The 18,491-nt window shown below is 34.2% G+C and overlaps 1 protein-coding gene across 1 annotated transcript in view; it reads right to left on the bottom strand.

Moving 5' to 3' along the window:
* Positions 1-4,223: 4,223 nt before the first annotated feature.
* LOC118184242 (dynein axonemal heavy chain 8-like) overlaps positions 4,224-18,491 on the bottom strand; it is a 442,084-nt gene continuing 427,816 nt past the window's right edge. The window contains exons 85-88 of the mRNA XM_085817842.1: positions 15,031-15,186; positions 9,833-10,022; positions 8,101-8,222; positions 4,224-4,677 (exon numbers count right to left, since the gene is read on the bottom strand). Coding sequence (XP_085673968.1) covers positions 4,390-4,677; positions 8,101-8,222; positions 9,833-10,022; positions 15,031-15,186 — 756 coding nt within the window. The 3' untranslated portion in view covers positions 4,224-4,389. The remainder of the gene's footprint in view (positions 4,678-8,100; positions 8,223-9,832; positions 10,023-15,030; positions 15,187-18,491) is intronic.

Here is an 18,491-nt window from a genome sequence, read left to right on the forward strand (position 1 = left end):
CTACGATTCAATAAACAGAAAATATTTAATTGAAGCTATGAGAGAATTTGCAATACCTGAAAAACTTAAAAATTTGATCACCATCACTCTTACTGAGACAAAACTTAGGGTTAAAATCCAGAATAATCTTTCTGAGACTATTGTTGTTTCAAATGGGCTCAGACAGGGTGATGTACTGGACTGTTTGCTTTTTAACCATGCCCTCCAAAAAATCATAAAAGACTCCAACATTAATATTCGTGGAACTATCTTTAACAAATCTGTTCAGATTTTTGCGTTTGCTTATGATATTGACATAGTCGCACGCACTCCCGAGTCACTTAGAGAGGCTTTTACATCTCTAGAGGCTGCAGCCAGCAAAATGTATCTAGCAATGAACCAACATAAATACATGCCATGTGGTAATAACCAGCAGTCCCTATTTTGAAATTGGGAATTACAAATTTGAAACTGTTAGCAAATTTAAATATTTAGGATCAGAAGTTAATACTCTCAATGATTTAATGCCCGAGATCCGTAGTAGAGTCACAGATGCTAACCGATGTTTTTTCGGTCTAAAAAAATACTTGAAGTCTTTCACTAGCAGAAAAACGAAGATTTTAATTTAAAAAAGCTTAATCAGACCCATTCTTACATACTCTGCTGAGACCTGGGCAATGACAAAATAAGCTAAAAGTATCATTTCTGTCTTTGAAAGAAAAAGTTTGTGAAGCATTTTTCATGGCATAAAATGTAACAATATCTGGAGAAGAACAACTAACTCTGAACTCAATAAATCCTTTAAAGAAATAGATATAGTAAAATATATGTGAGGGTGACGTCTTATCATCAAACAGAGATCACACTCACGATTCAAAGTATCAGGTTTTTTATTCCTGGTTCATAGAAGAAAAGATAAATGGAATGAGTATGTACAAATGGATTAAATATGTTTAGGAGAATAATCAACACTGCTTCCAGTATGGAGATGTAAAAGTCACAGCTGACCACCTACGTTCGGTCACTTTAGATAAGTTCCAAGTCTGATTGCCTACGCGCGACCAGTAAGTGTCTAGTTGTAGCTCCTTCGCGAGCGTTCTGTTAGACCGTTCCTGTCGGACTTCCCGTACCAAGTGAAGATGTGTTTACCTGGAGAGTTCCTACAGAGTAGAGATAGATAGTGACATCTGGTGCTTCGTTGAGGCACGATTCCCACATATATAAGGATTCAGAGAATTAAATGGGCAGGACACCTGTGCAGAATGGATGAAAATCGAGTAACTAAAAAGATATTCTCGGCCAACCATTCGGCACCCGAAAAAGAAGGAGACCTAAACTTAGGTGGCTCGGCTGTTTGGAAACAGAATTAAGAATTTTAAAAACAACCATTTGGATGTCCATGGCCAGGGATAGAAGAGCTTGGAATTCGATTCTGAGGAAGGCAACGGCCCATCCTGGGCTGTCTGGCCATTGAAGAAGAAGAAGAAGAAGAAGTTACTTAAACGTTGGTATTAATAAGGTTGCCCATAATATGCAAAAATTAGCTGTAATATGTCACTAAGCTTTTGTAATAGTTTTAGACTCAACTGGAATAGCCCATGTTTATCAGTCAGATGACTCAGGAATTTCCAGATGGTTTAAAAATGTCACAATTTGCTAGATGTAGCTTATTACTAGCTGCTTGTAGAGGAATAAAAATTTAAATTCTCTAAATATTTCGCATCAGCTCTGCCTGTAATTATAAAATAATCTAAACAGAATGGAACACCTTTCTGACCTCGTAAGATTTCATCTATTTCTCTCCAAAAAATAGCAGATGCAGATGTAGTGCACCAAAGGGTAAGTAGATATAGAACTTGGATAGAGCTATCTATTTATTTATTTTTCAGGAAAGACATATATATAACCTCTAAGCTTGCAGCATGATACTCATTCTGTGAAAAAATACAATTAGATGTACAAACTACAAGTTTGATTTTCCACAATTCATTAAAACACAAAATGCAGAAATATTTATAGCAACTTGCTCACTTTTTATTTATAACCCAATAACTTGTACAAATTTATAAATTTTATTTCAAATTATTAAAAAGTAAACTGTAGATAAAGTACCAAATGATAGAAATTATATTTTGGCTTTTACATTTTCAACAAACAATATACAACATAAAAATAACTTTCAAAATACAATACAATTTCTGTATTTTGAATGCCAACTAGTTCTTCGAGTCATTATCCAGTTATAGCTGGCAGGCACAGGTATAAATACAAAGTGGGCAGGACACCAAAATTTGATCACTGGTTGTATAGTCCCACTGTACACCTCCACCCGAATTTTGATGGGAGCAGTTCGAAGGTCTTCCTCTACTTTTAACCAACCACCATATCACTTGAGAAGACATTTGACTAAACAGTATTTTGAGCACCTGATACCGTACAGACACTATATACCCTTACTAACATACATGCCTTCTTTCGAATTCGGGCTCATTGGCACAGCAGCCAGCATCGCTAATGGATCGTGGCACTTATTACAGTTTACAGTAGAATGATTTACGATACTGAAATTTAAAAAAACTGTTACATTTCTGTTAATGGGGCGCAACTCAGCGCGAAATATAAACGTTGACATGAAAGCACTTTGTGATAACAGTAATATTATAGTATATATAATATTTAAGTGCGCAATACCGAATTTGTGCAGCTTTCCGATATTTCAAGTGAAATCAGATTGCTAGATAATAGGTAAAAATATCGGAAAATTGCACAGAAATTTCTTACCTGCAGCTGCCATCGATTATAATTAAAAGTTCATTGCAAGAAAGCCGGCAGAATTACAAAATTATGCCAAAAAATTTCGTCCTCATTGCTAGTAACTAGAATCAATAGTTAAAATAAATTGGGTTCTGACACTGGATGTTAATGGGTAACATTTTAACTACTAAAAACTAATTGGTTAGCTACCAGAAACAGACTAATCCAGCCATGCAAAAACAATACATTTAACTGGATATGATACTAGTGTCAACTTACAAGCATAATACTTAAACACATTTTAAAGACTATGCTTCATAGGCAATTCAGAAAGAATCCACTACTTTTCATGCATATTCAGATAATATCTTCACAGCCATATTAATGAGTTCATGGTTCCTCCTATTAGGAGTGTACTGATGCCTTTACTTAACACCAACTCTATCAGAAAAACAATAAATTTATTTTTCTCAGTATAGGTCCCTATGTTCAGGAGAGTACTGTGGCAGTGCTCGTAATGATTTGATAGAACTCCAGCTTCCAGAAGAAGCATTCCATTACTGACTATGAAATGTCATTAACAATGAAATGAATAGCAATAGGGATAAAATGAAGTTCTTTCAGAAGTGGTAAAACTTAATGTCATCTAATGCCTTCTTTGCCATTGCTTTTATTAGTTTATTAAGTAATTTCCCTTCACATAGTTAGTGCATTACAGCTCTGTACCTTTCTGTCATAAGGCTTAAGTCTAGAATGTATGGTTAGTTAGATCTGTGCCTGATAGCTTTCATGAATTTCAGTAATGATTCTGTAATGCCATGCATTCTCATACATTCTCTGCATAGTTTTGCCTTTGCTAGATCTTTATTTATCCAAAGGTTGTCCTCTAATATATTGGGTAGGCAGTGACATACTTGACCACAGGAATCTGATGCACAGTTTCATTCAGCAATGCAATTTTCCTTCTTTATCAAAAAGAAAATGCAATTAACTAACCAGTTTTTCTGAAGAGATGATTTCCTTCATTAGGTAAAGTGATAAAAATTTGAAGTGCTTAATTTTCAAAGCTTAGCTGATTTTCAAATTTAATAAAAGTGGTGTTTAGCTTCCAAATGAATATTCATGGGTTTTTAATCATCATACAAGCAAAGTTTATCTGAGTTCTTATTGTAGTTGTGCATAATAATTTTCTGTTTGATTTCAAAACATAACTTTATAAAGTACAAAACTCTGCCACTCATAATGACAGTCTGAACATATTTGTTTGCTTCTTGGTCCGTTTTATATGAACTAAAGCAATTAATAACCACACAGGATAAATTTTGATTGGAAACTAACTAATCATAATCTTTTGATTATCTGTCTTTTTAATATCCTTACTGAAATGGGATCATCTGTCTTTTTATTACAACATTCTAAAAATCTGAAATAAAAAACTTAATACATATAAATGAACAGAAAACTTAATACATATAAATGAACAGAAGAAATTAATGTTCTTAAAACAAAAATTTATTTTGTTACATAAAACAATATCATTTCATAAACTTTTTTTTGAAGCTAAAAAAAATTTCTTCACACTTTAAACAATATCCTTTCTGGTGCATATTAAGGAAAAGAAGTCAAAATTTAGTGACAGAATTCTGGCCATAAATGCTATTTTATATCACAAAGTAAAGCAACACCACGCAGAATCCAATGGTTTGGGTTCAGAACAGTTTTTAACCACAGAGGAGTAATATAAGTGAGATCAGTTCGCCTTGGTTTTTTGTAGACTGGACACTGATACAATGTTGGGTCTTTAGGATCAGTTGAATCTGTAGCATACACATGCACAACAGGTAAAGCTGTGAATAATACTTTAGGTTGAGGTTCAACTAGTATACTGTTTTTCTTATCCCATGATGCACCTTCAAGATAAAGACCATAAACATAAACACCTTCCTAGGAAAAAGAAATTTAATAAATTATTACTATTCTGTCCATAGAAACGTCTATTATAAATGTAAAAAAATATCCGAGTTAAAATAAAATTTCTAATCTGAAATTTTCTAATTAACTATATCTAAATATTGATCTGGATCGTTACTTTCTCATTACAGGATTAAAAACTAGAATTCAATGTTCAGAATGACTGTGAAAACAGAATTTGATAATTCAGTTTAAAACCTCAGTTTGAAAAACAATAATACGGAGCAAAACAGGAAAGAGATAAACAAAATCAATGCAGAAATAAAAAGAACTTATGTGCTACTAAAGAGGGAAAAAAATGGAAGGATATATGTGAGGGACTTGATGCTAGATCATCTGACACGAAATTGTGGAAATTGATCAAAAATATTATTAGTGAACAACCTCAGATAAAGAGATGTAATGCTATCTTAGATACGGATGGCAACATCCCTATAGATGAAAAAGCTGCGGCTGATCTCCTAGGAGCACATTACCAGGAGATAAGTGAAATGACTTTTACAGAAGTTGATAAAAAAATGAGAAAAAGGTCTCAAGATCTTGCACATGGATGTCGTAGTACTGTCTTGGGCAATCCCCTTTTTTTTAAATCCTTCTCCATGCATGAATTGGAGATGGCACTTGAGGATCTTGACTTGACCAAAACTCCTGGACCTGATGGTATCCATGGCCAGATGATTGGGTATCTTGGCACTCATGCATATAATAAATCAATCTTGGAGTCTAGGACGCCTTCCTAAAGAGTGGAAAAGAGCCACAATTATACTTGTTGAGAAACCTGGCCAAACTGATGGATCTCCTGGGAGCTTTAGACCCATTGCCCTAACCATCATTGCATGCAAAGTCATGGAAAAATTGATTATGGGGCGGTTGCTCTTTCACCTGGACACCCACGACCTCCTACCAAAAGAACAATATGGTTTCAGAAAAGGTCATAGCACCACTGATCAATTGGTCTATCTCAGCCAGAAGATTAGAGATGCCCAAAACAAGCGACCTACCAATCATACTGTGGCTGTTTTTCTAGACTTGTCAAGGGTGTTTGACCGTGTCTGGAAACATAAACTAATAGTTAAACTCTACGAAGATTTTGGCACCAGGGGTAAAGCCTTGATCTGGATCGCAGATTTCTTAAGAAATAGACTGATAAGCTTAATTCCACTATGTCAAACGCCTTTAAATTGAGCCAAGGCGTCCCCCAGAGTTCTGTGTTGAGCCCAATTCTTTTCTGCCTGTATTTGGCTGGAATTGAGAAGATTATATCAAGGAGATGTGAGGTTGGTCTATTTGCGGATGATACTGCCCTTTGGAGCTCTGGCCCAGATGTGAGTTCAATTGAGACCAATATAAATTTTATCCTTGAAGAAGTGTGACAAGTCTCGAAAGACGACAAATTGAGTTTTAATCCAACTAAATCTATTGTTAGTTTTTTTACAAACAATAAGAAGATTTATAATTATCATCCAAAGGTTTTTATGAATAATTTGCCTCTTACATTTGACAAACATCCCAAATATTTGGGCTTCGTTCTCGATCCAGAGATCACTAGTAACAAACATGTGGATGCGCTGGTTTTTAAAGGCAGAAAACGCCTAAACATTCTGAAATATATCTCGGAACGTGATTGGGGAGCCAACGCTTGCACTTTGAGAACTACTTACTCAGCTATCATACGACCTATTTTGAAATATAGTTTCCCCGTTTACTGTTGTGCCTCTTCCACCAACCTCCAGAAATTGGAAAGAGTCCAACTCAGTGCTTCTCGCATTATAACTGGCTTGCGCAACAGTTGCCTGAATAAAATTGCATTGTATGAAATAGACCTTCAACCTCTCAGTTTAAGAAGAAATGCAGGCCTTGTAAAATATTATAATAAACTTCTCAATTACGGCTCCCAGAATAGAACTTCAGAATTTTTGCAGCACTGGAGTAATAACGAAAGAAAAATAGTCAAATTGAGTATGCTGGTATAATTGATCGTAATGTTGAGCAGCATTCCTTGAAACAATGTTTAGATCCATCTGAGTGACTCCCTGGAGTCGAGTTCCATGCGGAACTTTTGTCTCGAGTTTCCAAGAAAAATTATATTCTGGCCCTGTTATGACAATCTGCCTTGGAAACTATACATGCAATTCCCGCTGAAGCTACCCTCATCTATACTGATGGGAGTAAAAGAGAGGACTCTCGCTCCGGTAGTGGTGTTGTCATTAAATGCACAAATGGAAATGTTGTTTAAAATAAAGAAAAGAAATTCTGACTTCAGTTCTGTTTTTAAGAGTGAGCTTAGCCATCGAAGAGGGACTAAATGCTGTTTTGTACTTTACAGATCTTAAGGAAGTATGGATTTTGTCTGACAGTCATAGCGCTATCAAATATCTTTCAAACTGGCAGAGAGTTGGTGATAGGGCCGGAGCCGCAATTCTTAGCAAACTTGGACAGGTCTCGTCACTCTGTGAAGTGCATCTTCAGTGGATTCCTTACCATATTGATAAATGGGGGAATGAAATGGCAGACATTCTGGCGAAGGAGGCTTCTGAAGAACCTTTGACAATTATCAATTCACTGACATATCTTGAAATGCATTTCATTAGAAGACATGCTGACAGGCAAATTTGGCTCGTTTCCCCGAATCATCCCTGGTATCAAGGTGATTGTCCTGGAAGATCCCTTGCTATGGATTGCGAAAGATGTGTTCAGGCAACACTTTCCTGATTCTTCAGTGGGCACCTGAGGGGACTTACTTTTGAGAGTGGTATCAAGATGCACCTAATTTGTTCTAAGTGTCACAATGCATCTGCATCACCGGCACATATCCTTGAGTGCCTGGAGTTGTCTCTTGTGGACCTTTACGGGTCTCCTAAGCTTGTTTTCGATTTTTTAAAGGTGAATGGACTCGTGGACCTCGTCTAGTATATTCCTAGGCATGGAGATTAGTAACAACAACAACAACAAAAATACGGGAGGAATTTTATGCTATCATATTCTGAAATGCATTCAGAGGTTATGGAAGTGATTACAATGATAAACATTTCAGATAACATTTAAATTATTGGTCATTAGTTGTTTTAATTTTTTTAATTTATTAAAATTAACAAATCTGTATGAAGCTTGCCAAATAATCCAAGAGAAAAATCTCAAAATTATACAAAATACATTCTTGGCATGCTAAAAGAAATGAGATGTACTAGAATATGGAGTGAGATGAATATGGAATAAGACTATGAAATCTTGGAAAAAAAAAAAAAAAAAAGTTGACAAGCTATCTTAGTGAAGAACAATTATGAAGAAAAGCAAGAATCATAGAATGCTCTTCAGTCATTTATGATGAATCACATGATGAATAATTAAAAGTTAAAGACATATCAATTTAAATTTTCCCACATGTAATTAACATACTTTAGGTGGATCCTTTGTTGACTCTCGTGTAAGCTGAGTGACATCGTTACACAATGTGACAACATCTAAAGCCCATCCTTTATGAGCCCTGCTTACTTCTTGTCTCATAGCTGTTAAAAAACCTGAAATATGCATAAATGAACTCAGCTATAAGTTTTGTATTTATAAATATTTTTTCCTCTAGCATATTGAAAAATTAGTATTTTTCTTTATAATCCACTGCAAGAAATTGTATCAATTGACACCGGTCACTTTTATTACAAGGGGTGATCAAATGAAAAGGTACGAAACGACACGGGGGGGGAGTCCAAATGTAGACTTTATTCAAAATATATACCATAGGCCTGAGCACAATGATCCCACTGATGAACAAGCCGCAGGATTCCTTGTTCCCAGAATTCCTGTGACCGTGACGAGACCCAGTCCTTCATAGCGTCCTTCAGTATGTCATCCGAGTTGAAGCGCGTCCCTTTCAGGTGTTTCTTCAGTGGACCAAATGCATGGAAATCGCAGGACGACATGTCCGGACTGTAGAGCGGATGGTCCAACGTCTCCCACTTGAACTTGGCCAGTTCCATGTGTGTGACTCTGAAGACATGTGGACGCACGTTATCATGGAGCAGAACCACACCCTCCGTGAGCAGCCCCGGTCTTTTGTTCTTGATGGACCTACGTAGGCGTCGGAGTGTCTCACAGTACACATCGGAGTTAATGGTTTTTCTGTGCTTGAGGAATTCCACTAGTAGTGGACCTTGAACGTCAAAAAGACAGTGAGAAACACATTGCCTGCTGACGTGACGGCGCGGCTTTGAACTTTTTAGGGGAAGGTGACGATGCATGCTTCCACTACATGCTGTCCCACTTTGTCTCTGGCTCGTAGTGATGGCACCAGGTCTCATCACCTGTGACGATCCGCTCCATGAAAGCGGGGTCTTCCTGATACCGAAACAGATGTTGCAGTGCTCCATACGCAGTTCCTTTTGCTGGTCGGTGAGCTGCTTCAGAACCCAAGCGGCACACACCTTCTAATATCGCAACCTCTCGTGAACAATTGCCCACACGGTTCCATAGCTGACATCCACCTTCACCGCCAACATTCACAATGCGACACGCCGATGACTTCTCACTAGGTCGTCTACCTTGTCGATGAGATCACTCGATATGTCAGTGTTTGCCTGGCCTGATCTCGGGTCATCATCCACACTCTCACGGCCTGCACGAAAACGGGCACTCCATTTTCTGACAGACTTGTCAGAGACACATTTCTCCCCGTAAACCTTCACTATCCGGCGATGAATAGCTGCCAGTTTGTCACCTTCCGCTGTCAGAAATCGGATAACAATTCGCTGCTCCTCAGTCGTCAAATTTTGCAACGCGAACGCCATCCTGTCTTCATACGGACTGCCGCATCATTTGGACGCCGCTTTTGATAAGAGACTCTGCTCTCTCCAGCGCATGCGGGCCCCCACGCATGCTCTGATCACAGTCAGAGACTCCAATCGCATCCCAAGATGTCTTGCTATGTTCTCCCATGGCGGAATATGCAAATATTTAACTGTTATGTTTTTACGTTGTTTCGTACCTTTTCATTTGATCACCCCTTGTAGATCAAATATGAAAGAACAGTTTTAATAACAATATTTTTCTTTAAAATTCATAATTACAATACAAATTTTATGACATTTAACTTTGTTAATTATAACACAATTATTTAATGAATGGAAATAATTACCTTGTGGATTAAAAAATCCTGTCATCCAAAAAGAACTAGGTCTGCCTTTAAATATCCAGTTAGAAAACTGAGTGTTTCTTTCAAGCAATTCTGTGAACCAAAACCCCAGGGAACTTGAATCCCAAGAAACTTTTTGCCATGTATGTGGTACACGTGCATCATAAATACTGTCCAGGGCATCTCGTAATATCTGTTAAACATAGTATAAAATGATTTGTCACAGACATAGATAACTAAGCAAACATAAATGACTAAGACAAAATTTCATCAAGTAACTAAAAGACATATTACTGCTAATCAATTAAGAATTCTTTTTTAAAAATGAAACACTTTTTGATAGTAATTATTATAGTGCTATTAATAACTGAGATATTCAGGGTTCGTACACATTTCTGCACACGGAAATTAAGTACTTTTAAGGACCATTAATGAAAAAAATTAAAGACCTATAAGCAGATGGAAACTGAATAAATTCAATTAAAAATATTATCTATGCGGAAATTCACTTTTGTAATACCATCCTGAAAATAAAATAGATCCATAAGTAAGATGCGTTATTATTAAACATAATTAACATAATTATTAATAAGTTTGAGAATAAAATAAACTTAATGAAATTTATCAAGTAGCATTAAATATTTTACACTCATAATATCTAGACATATTTGAAAGAAGATAAGTGACATTTTATTTAGGTTTTACTAACGGTGAGCTTTACATTGATTTTTTTTTTTTAACGTCTCATTTTGTCACATACTTGCTCAGTCTAGGGGTTTAGTAAATAATAAGTAGATTTTATGTCAAGGGGCACAGGTTAAAATGGAAAGTAAAATCACAATCAGCATGATTAAAAACAAAAGACTGGCTGTTGTCGCTGCTTCTGCTTGCCTAGAGAGAAACCTGCTGATCAGAACAAACCTGAAAGGGCTGATATAAGCACAGTTCACAAGTTTTGAAAGTTAGCTGGGCTCTGTCTGACGCAGTTAATGTCGTAGCTTCTTTAGAGTTTCAGGGGTTGTATCTCAGTTAATATACATTAAGGTCCTAATAATCCACTAAAGCACCAGAGGTGATAAGTTCTTTTGCATTATTTTAAGTCTCACTAGATGCGAAGAATAGGTTTTACATGAATTGTAACATTTTGGTGTTTTATCTTAGTGACCACGATAAGCGTTAATGAAAGGCAATAACTCTCCTTAAAATACAGAGATAATTTTTAAGAGTAACCAGTTAGTTATAAGTAATTAAATTAGGTATTAGATAATCTTAGTCATTATGGATTTACATGGGCACTATTAAATTTTATTAATTTTTTAACAATATTTGTTAAAAATCCCTATTAAAATCACAATCTAATAAAGTTTAACAGTTTAAAATACATGTAATTTATGATATTGATTCTTAAAGGATATTAGGATAATTAAACATTAAAAGCAACAAAATGTTTATCTTTTGTAAGCAACAACACTCAAATATTTATGCGTCTTTTTAATTTGAAGCCTTCCCAGACATTTTGGCTAATTTATTTCAATTTCCTTCTCTTTAAGCAACTTTTATAACAGTTAGAACTTACTCTCAATGCGCAAGACAATGTTCTCACTAGTTTCTGTGTGTTTTATCTCCTAACCTGTCAATTTCTCCAAAATGTACCTATAAGGGTTTACTTGATCTGGTAAAAACTAAACAGTCCAAAACCCTCCAGACAGATGTGAAGCAAATTATCACTATGTCTGAAAGTAACTACAACGTCAGATACAGGTTTAAATAAGCTTCTTATTTAAAAAGAACTTAGAACATAATGGCATGTTCTTATGCTAACAAAATCAATTACAGCTCGTGGTGATGTAATTAAACAAGAAGAATCAAATTCAAACTAAAAATATGGACTAGTGATCAAAGTACAATTTAATTTCATTTTAAGCAGGCTAAGTAACTCTATCGTCATAAAAAATTCAAATGTTGGCAGCAGTAATGTAAAGAAGAATAATTACAAATTAACAGAGCTGCTGGCAGGAACTAATGCAGGGGAGCAAGTGGAGGTCAGAAATACACTCTTGTCTTACACTCCAAAAACCTCAGCTTAAAAACTGTCTAAGTAACTTGCATTCTGGTGAGAAAATAGAAATGGGAAATTATAGTAAAGGCTGAAATTAAAAACAACTAGGTAATTTACATAATAATATCTGTACATATCTTTGAAGAATAATTTCCTTTTCTCTTAATGTATTCAGTTTCTTTCTTCCACGTTTCCTTTTCATTTTAGAATTTTTGGATTTAATTAAAGATTTCTGTTATTCTAGAAACACTAAATGCATTTAGAATGTATAGAGAAAGCTTCTAATTTTATTTATATAGTAATATGAACATTCAGAAGAAATATGAAATATATATGGTAAGGTCGGGTTACAGAGCTGATGTGGCAGAATTTTTAGAATTTAGTGACACATCGAGTAACAAAATGGAGAAATGTCAAAAACGTTTAGAATTTAGAACAGGCATTGGAAGCATAATTTAGAAAGGCACCAGGCAGCAGAATTTAGGATCCACAGAGATTTCATCAGGTGAGAAACTACCTAGCGCCATCCCTGTGTATGATGCATTAAGACATATTAGATGAATCGTTTAAATTGTCAGTTTTCAATTTCTTTATTTAAAAAAATATTTTCTACAATGCCTGTCCATATGATAAGGTTAGAAGCATTTTTGAAATTTTCCATGCCTGTGTCTAGTGAAAAGTAGAGAAAATAAAGGGAATATAAAAATGTTAAGAAAAGGTTTCTAGTATCAGAAGTAAAACATTCAACTATTATGTTTTCATTGTTCTTCCAGACGTTCTCCAAAAAGTAGGAAATTATGTATTTATACCATGGAGACATTCATTTTGTCACATTTTTCTGGAATCTTTTAGAATTGTGAGTTTTTAAATCTTGTCTTCAAATCTTTCTAAACTTTCCAAGCTGCAATGCCTAAAATCCGAAACAAAAATTACCCCTACCAATTCGGTAACAGCAAAAAGCCAGAAATATTTTGGGTGAAAAAAAAACGGAAGAAAAGAGCGTCAAATTAATTTTATAGAGAAAACTGACGCATATTCTGAGAATTCTGAGACAATTACGTGGGAACACTCTTACCATGAAAAAATAAAAAAGACTAATTAATTACATAGCTATTTTGCTAAGAACTGTTTCGTAAATTGTGCTTTATAGCACTATATCTACTATACCTAGCTTATTTTCCAAATTCAAAATATTGTATGATAAGTGGACAAAATGGAACTTTATAATATTACAGCAAAACAATAAAAATGCTTGTAGAGACATTAGGTATTTTTTTGGAAGCAGGCAAGATGAAAAATTAGCAACGCCTTCGCCGGGAATTGAACCCACGGACCTCTGAAATACCAGCCCAGCGTGCAGAACCACTACACCACGAAGGCATGCTAGGAAAGCGGGGAAAAATATCTTATATGCTTTATTTTAATGTTATTTTTTAAATATAATTATAACATATTACCATTATTTTAATGAAATTTACCAATGTTACAATGTTCTGAAAAAATTGTCGAAAAATTCCCAAATCTTGGAATTAAAAATTTCCTATAGGAACTCATCTTAAAATCACCAAATTTAGAGCATTTTAATAAAAGAATTCACATCCTCAAAAGCGAAAAGTTGCTTAAGAGCTCTTCACTAAAAAAAATGAAATAATTTCGAAATGCTTGTTTCACTTCTTGCTCAGAAACTCTATCCCACCATTTATAGGAACAAATAGGAACAAATTATATAACCCATGAACGCCTTCACCCATTCAAAATACAACGATATTTGTCAGCAAATTGCCAGAAATATTCCTCCAGAATGCTAATTCACACTCAAAATGGCAGTCGTAGAAACAGACTGAAATTTCATATGATTCAAATTAAGGATATTCTGCCTATTTTGGCCGAAAATAAATACTTTTAAGGACCAAAAATCGATTCTAAAAAACTTAAGGATTCTTAAGGACCGTACCAACCCTATGGGGAGAGCAACAATATGGTTTGGTTTGGTTTATTTGATTACGGCAAAACATTCGAGGGCTATCTGCCTAAGGGAGGGATACCTTCGCGGAGGACTTTCTAAGAGAAACTGGCTCATATACATGTTACACATAGGGAAACCACGAAAATGCCTATGCAGCCAGCCCATTCACCAATGTTCGAAACCCAAACTGAACTACTAGTGTTCAGTGATTTTACCACTCGGCCACTGTTGGGCTAAACAACGGTGCATGCAGTACTAAGTTATGTGCGATGCCAAGTGTCTGGAATTCTCTAACAATTTTTAAAGCTAAAACAGATCGCTGTATACATGGGAGGAACAATGCAAAAAAAGGTAAGTGTCTTATTATGGATCTTTCTTACATTTTAAAATCAGAAAGCATCATATTTTGCTTTCACATTTATTTTTTAGGATCTATATATCAAAGAATACATTTCAATTTATTAAAGCAGCTAACATTTCATAGACAATTAAAAAGAAAAACCTTATAACTGAATATAAACAGCTATGTCAGTCACAGAATTAAGTTCATAAATAAAGCAATAAATATGACAAGATTCTTTCCACCTTGTCTTAAAGTTCATGTTAACTTGCTTCTCTTACATTGATAATTATAACCAGACTTTTCATATTGTACTCTTTTAAATTTTATCCTTATTTTTTTATATCAGTAAACATTCAAAATTTCAGTTTATTACTTACTATTATTACTTTCATAATGACGAAAAACAATCATCCATTATAGTAAGATTCATTTAATGATCAAAATTAATTAAATTAAAAAATACAAATATAATATACTTTTATAGGTAAGCCTCTAAAATCAATTTTTAATTATTTGAAATAAATACGAAAAAATCTTAATTAACTGTTACAGATATAGTACTAACTTTTGAATTACAACAGTTTATGTAAAAAATGCTTTTCTTATTTGAATAATGAAGTACAATTAAAAACAAATTTAAGTCTTAATTATTAATGTTATTTTAAATGTGAGAGTATAAAATCACTAATTAAATGAATTTCAGAAGGCATTCAAATTTACAAACAAATAACATTTGTAGAGATTTCAAAACATTAAAAATAGGAAATTTTTGCACTCGTAACATTTATCAATTTCTTATTTTTCACACAATAATAGTTCCATCGATGGATTACCTCATTCATAACAATGGTCCCATCAATAGCTAATTCTAGATCTGTCAGTGTTGACCTAACATTAGTGATCACACGCTGCATTCTGTCAATTTCTTGTTTTAAAAATATATTCATTGGAGCTGCAGGGTCTCCCATTGCTTTAATTCTTTCCTTGACCTGACATGAACAATGATTTCCAGAGATGAATTTGAAAGTTTCTTGAATTGCAATTTATATAAAACTGATTTTAAAACTTCTATTGACTTTAAAGTCAGTTTCTAAAATCATATAAAATATTTGATAACAAAACTAAACCTTCTAATAATGATGATAAAAAAATAATTATCATCCTAATAATAATAAAGAATATAAAAAGTAATAATTATAGAAAATAATAAATTAACAACACCAAAATAATTTTAACATGGTAGTAAGTACGTGAAGCCCAGTGCCTAGCGCGTTGCACAGCAGCACCACAGGTCTAGGGTTCGATTACGGGGCTGGGCAAGGTTGACTCAGCTTTTCATCCCTTGAGTGGGTTGATAATATGAGTACCAAGTTCGCTTGGGTACTAAGCACCGGGGGGCTTGCGACAAACTGATGACTTGTCCAGGTCATATGCTCATGCACCCTGGGGCCCATGGTCAAGAAAGCAGGTATTGGGCACTGGAGGCCTTGGCCCACTAGGGCTGTTGCGAAACTGAGTTTAGTTTTAGTAAGTAATAATTATAACACATTAAAATCTTCATTACATGGTTATTCCCCATTCCCCAGTCAGATATAATTAATACAAATTAATATTTTCTTAACTAATATGGACCCAGATTACTTCTCAATAAAACATACAACATATTTTTAAATATAAAAATAGTGTAAAGTAACAAATCAGTTTTGAAAATAAGAGGAATATATGTAACCAAAAATCGATGGATACGCTTCTGTTGCTATTCTTGAAATTTAGAGTAGTATTATTACTAGGAGGAATTCCTTCAGCTCTTTTTAAAATTTATTTAAAGACTGATTTAAGAGTTAATGTTAATGAAAGAAGTTAATTTGGATTAACGTAAACAATAAGTAATCCAGTTACTAGTATGAAAGGGTATTTTAATCAATTATAAATAGGAGTTCTTTAAATGTCGACTAGTTTTGTGACTGAGTCAGGATTTTACACATTAAAGTAAACTGCTGTAGAAAATTGTTCTTGACATTTCGTATATGACTATGGATTGAATAAGCTAAGTTTTCAACTGCCACCTCAATGAATTCTGAAAATATTCAGCAAAGCTGAGGTCACCATTCCTAACATACCAGTTGTATTTTAACCCTGAAATATAGACCTAGTTTTATGAACACTTGTACTATCTAGTGGAATGAATACACAATAAAGGGCCGACTATTCAACTAACCAGAATAGGACTTTCAACTAATCAGAATATTATAGAAATTTAGAAATACAATTTTTCCCCCAAAATTTAGTGAATGGGAGATTTGTAATGCCATTATAGAGTTCACAATACTGTTAATACTTATACATTGTCACCAAATAGTCTGATTTAGCACATGGATATGCATGACTTTATAATACAATCATAATAATAAGAAGTCAGTTTTGGTTTAAAGCAAATTCGACTGATTCTTCATTAAGCCGGTTTAATTTTTGCAAAGAAGTTCTATTTATGTCTCCCATTTGAAAAAAATGATTAACATTTGGGGTTTCATGAAGTGGAGTATTTTCTGAGTTACAGTACATGGGCATAAAAAAAGGCCATGCTATGCGACTTTGAAAATGGCAATGTAATGTGAAAAATTGTGGTAAGCAATTAGAGTTTTTTATGTGTTATATCCGTAATTTTTACCCCTTTATTATCTAATTAAATAAAGAACAGTCTAGTCATTTAAACTTCTGCCAGAATGACTGGTGACATATTCGCCAACTTTTATGTTTGGTGGCATTTCATAATCGGATCAGATATTTTACTTTCATGTTTAAAGCCTAGGAAATACGTCAACTTTATGATTGAAATGCGTTCTCCTCCCCCTGAAATCTTATGTAATTTTAAGTGTAGGCTTTTGATATTGAAATTTTTTATATTAGAAGTTGATAATAAATAAGATGAATGTTTTATAATTTTAGAGTGGAAATTTTCCCCATTGGCTTTTATAATGTGAATTTTGTTTCTTATGGTCTCAACATATGGAATTCTGCCATTTCGATGCTCTCCAGATAGTCGAGCTTTTACTGTAATTTGATATTTTTATAATGTTTCTTCATTTCCATTTATTCACAGTCTCATGAAGTAATATTTAAATCCTTCCAAATTATATTAGGTGATGGAAATGAGATCATTGGACTCTGAGAAGAAACACATCCATGAAAATATTAGTAGTTTTCTTTCGATGATTAATCTTTCCACTGGCTTCTACTCCTGAATTAAGACAGAGATAAATTTCATCAGTTCCTAAGGCTGTCTGGTTATTTTTTCTGATAATGTGCTTCAGATTTTAAAAAATCTATCATTTTGGGGACCTATCAAGTATACATTTTTTCCATGATATTTTCACTCTACAATAGATTCAGTCATAACAAATTGGGACATTAAGACACAATAACACGCCGAATAAATACTAATTCAGAAGTCAAACAACAAAAATCAGCGTTATATTTACAAAATTTTCACAGGACTAGTTTCGATGGTTTTACCGAACCACCATCTTCAGCTGCAAAACCGCAAATGAACAAGATAGGAAATAATGATTAGATAAGATAAGAAAGCATGGACAAGAATAAGCAAGTGGCGCCATCTGTTGGTGAAACCAGAACTAAAACATAATTTCTCTAAAAGCCGAAGGCAAATTTGGATTGGAATTAGGATCGTTAACTAGAACAGAAAGATTTTTATGAATGTGAAATGCCTCTAGAAAATCCAGTTCTCCAATGGAAGATGTTTTTTGAATAATTTTAGCAGCAGAAAAATTGAAAGTGTGATTTTCGGACCAACAATGTTGAGCAACAGAAGACTTCTGTGTTTCCTTTTTTCTAACATATGCCTCATGTTCTTTGACACGAAATTTTAAGGCTCTCTTAGTTTGGCCAATGTAAATTAAACCACACTGGCAAGGAATCCTATAAATACCCCAGGAATTCATATCCGGAATGGGGTCCTTGAGTATAGAAGTCCGAATTTTATTGATGGGAGAATAAACAACCCGAAAGTTAAATTTCAGCAAAATATGTGCAACTTTATAGCTAATTGATGGAAAGAAGGGAATGACAACAGAATTTTTATAATCTCCTAAAATAAGAGTGTGGCTTTTAGTGTGTTGAGATGAGAATTTTTTAACTGCTTGATTAATAATGTTGGGTGAAAAGCTCCTGTCAATAGCTATTGCTTTTAAATAATTTAGTTCTTCATCAAGGGCTAGTTTGGAGGAGCAAACTTGAAGAGCACGGAAAACATAGGAATAAAATGAAGCTAACTTTT

The sequence above is a fragment of the Stegodyphus dumicola genome, chromosome 5 (genome assembly GCF_044657685.1).
Source record: "Stegodyphus dumicola isolate Sdum_Otavi_A_Nest chromosome 5, ASM4465768v1".
Taxonomy (NCBI): Eukaryota; Metazoa; Arthropoda; class Arachnida; order Araneae; family Eresidae; genus Stegodyphus; species Stegodyphus dumicola.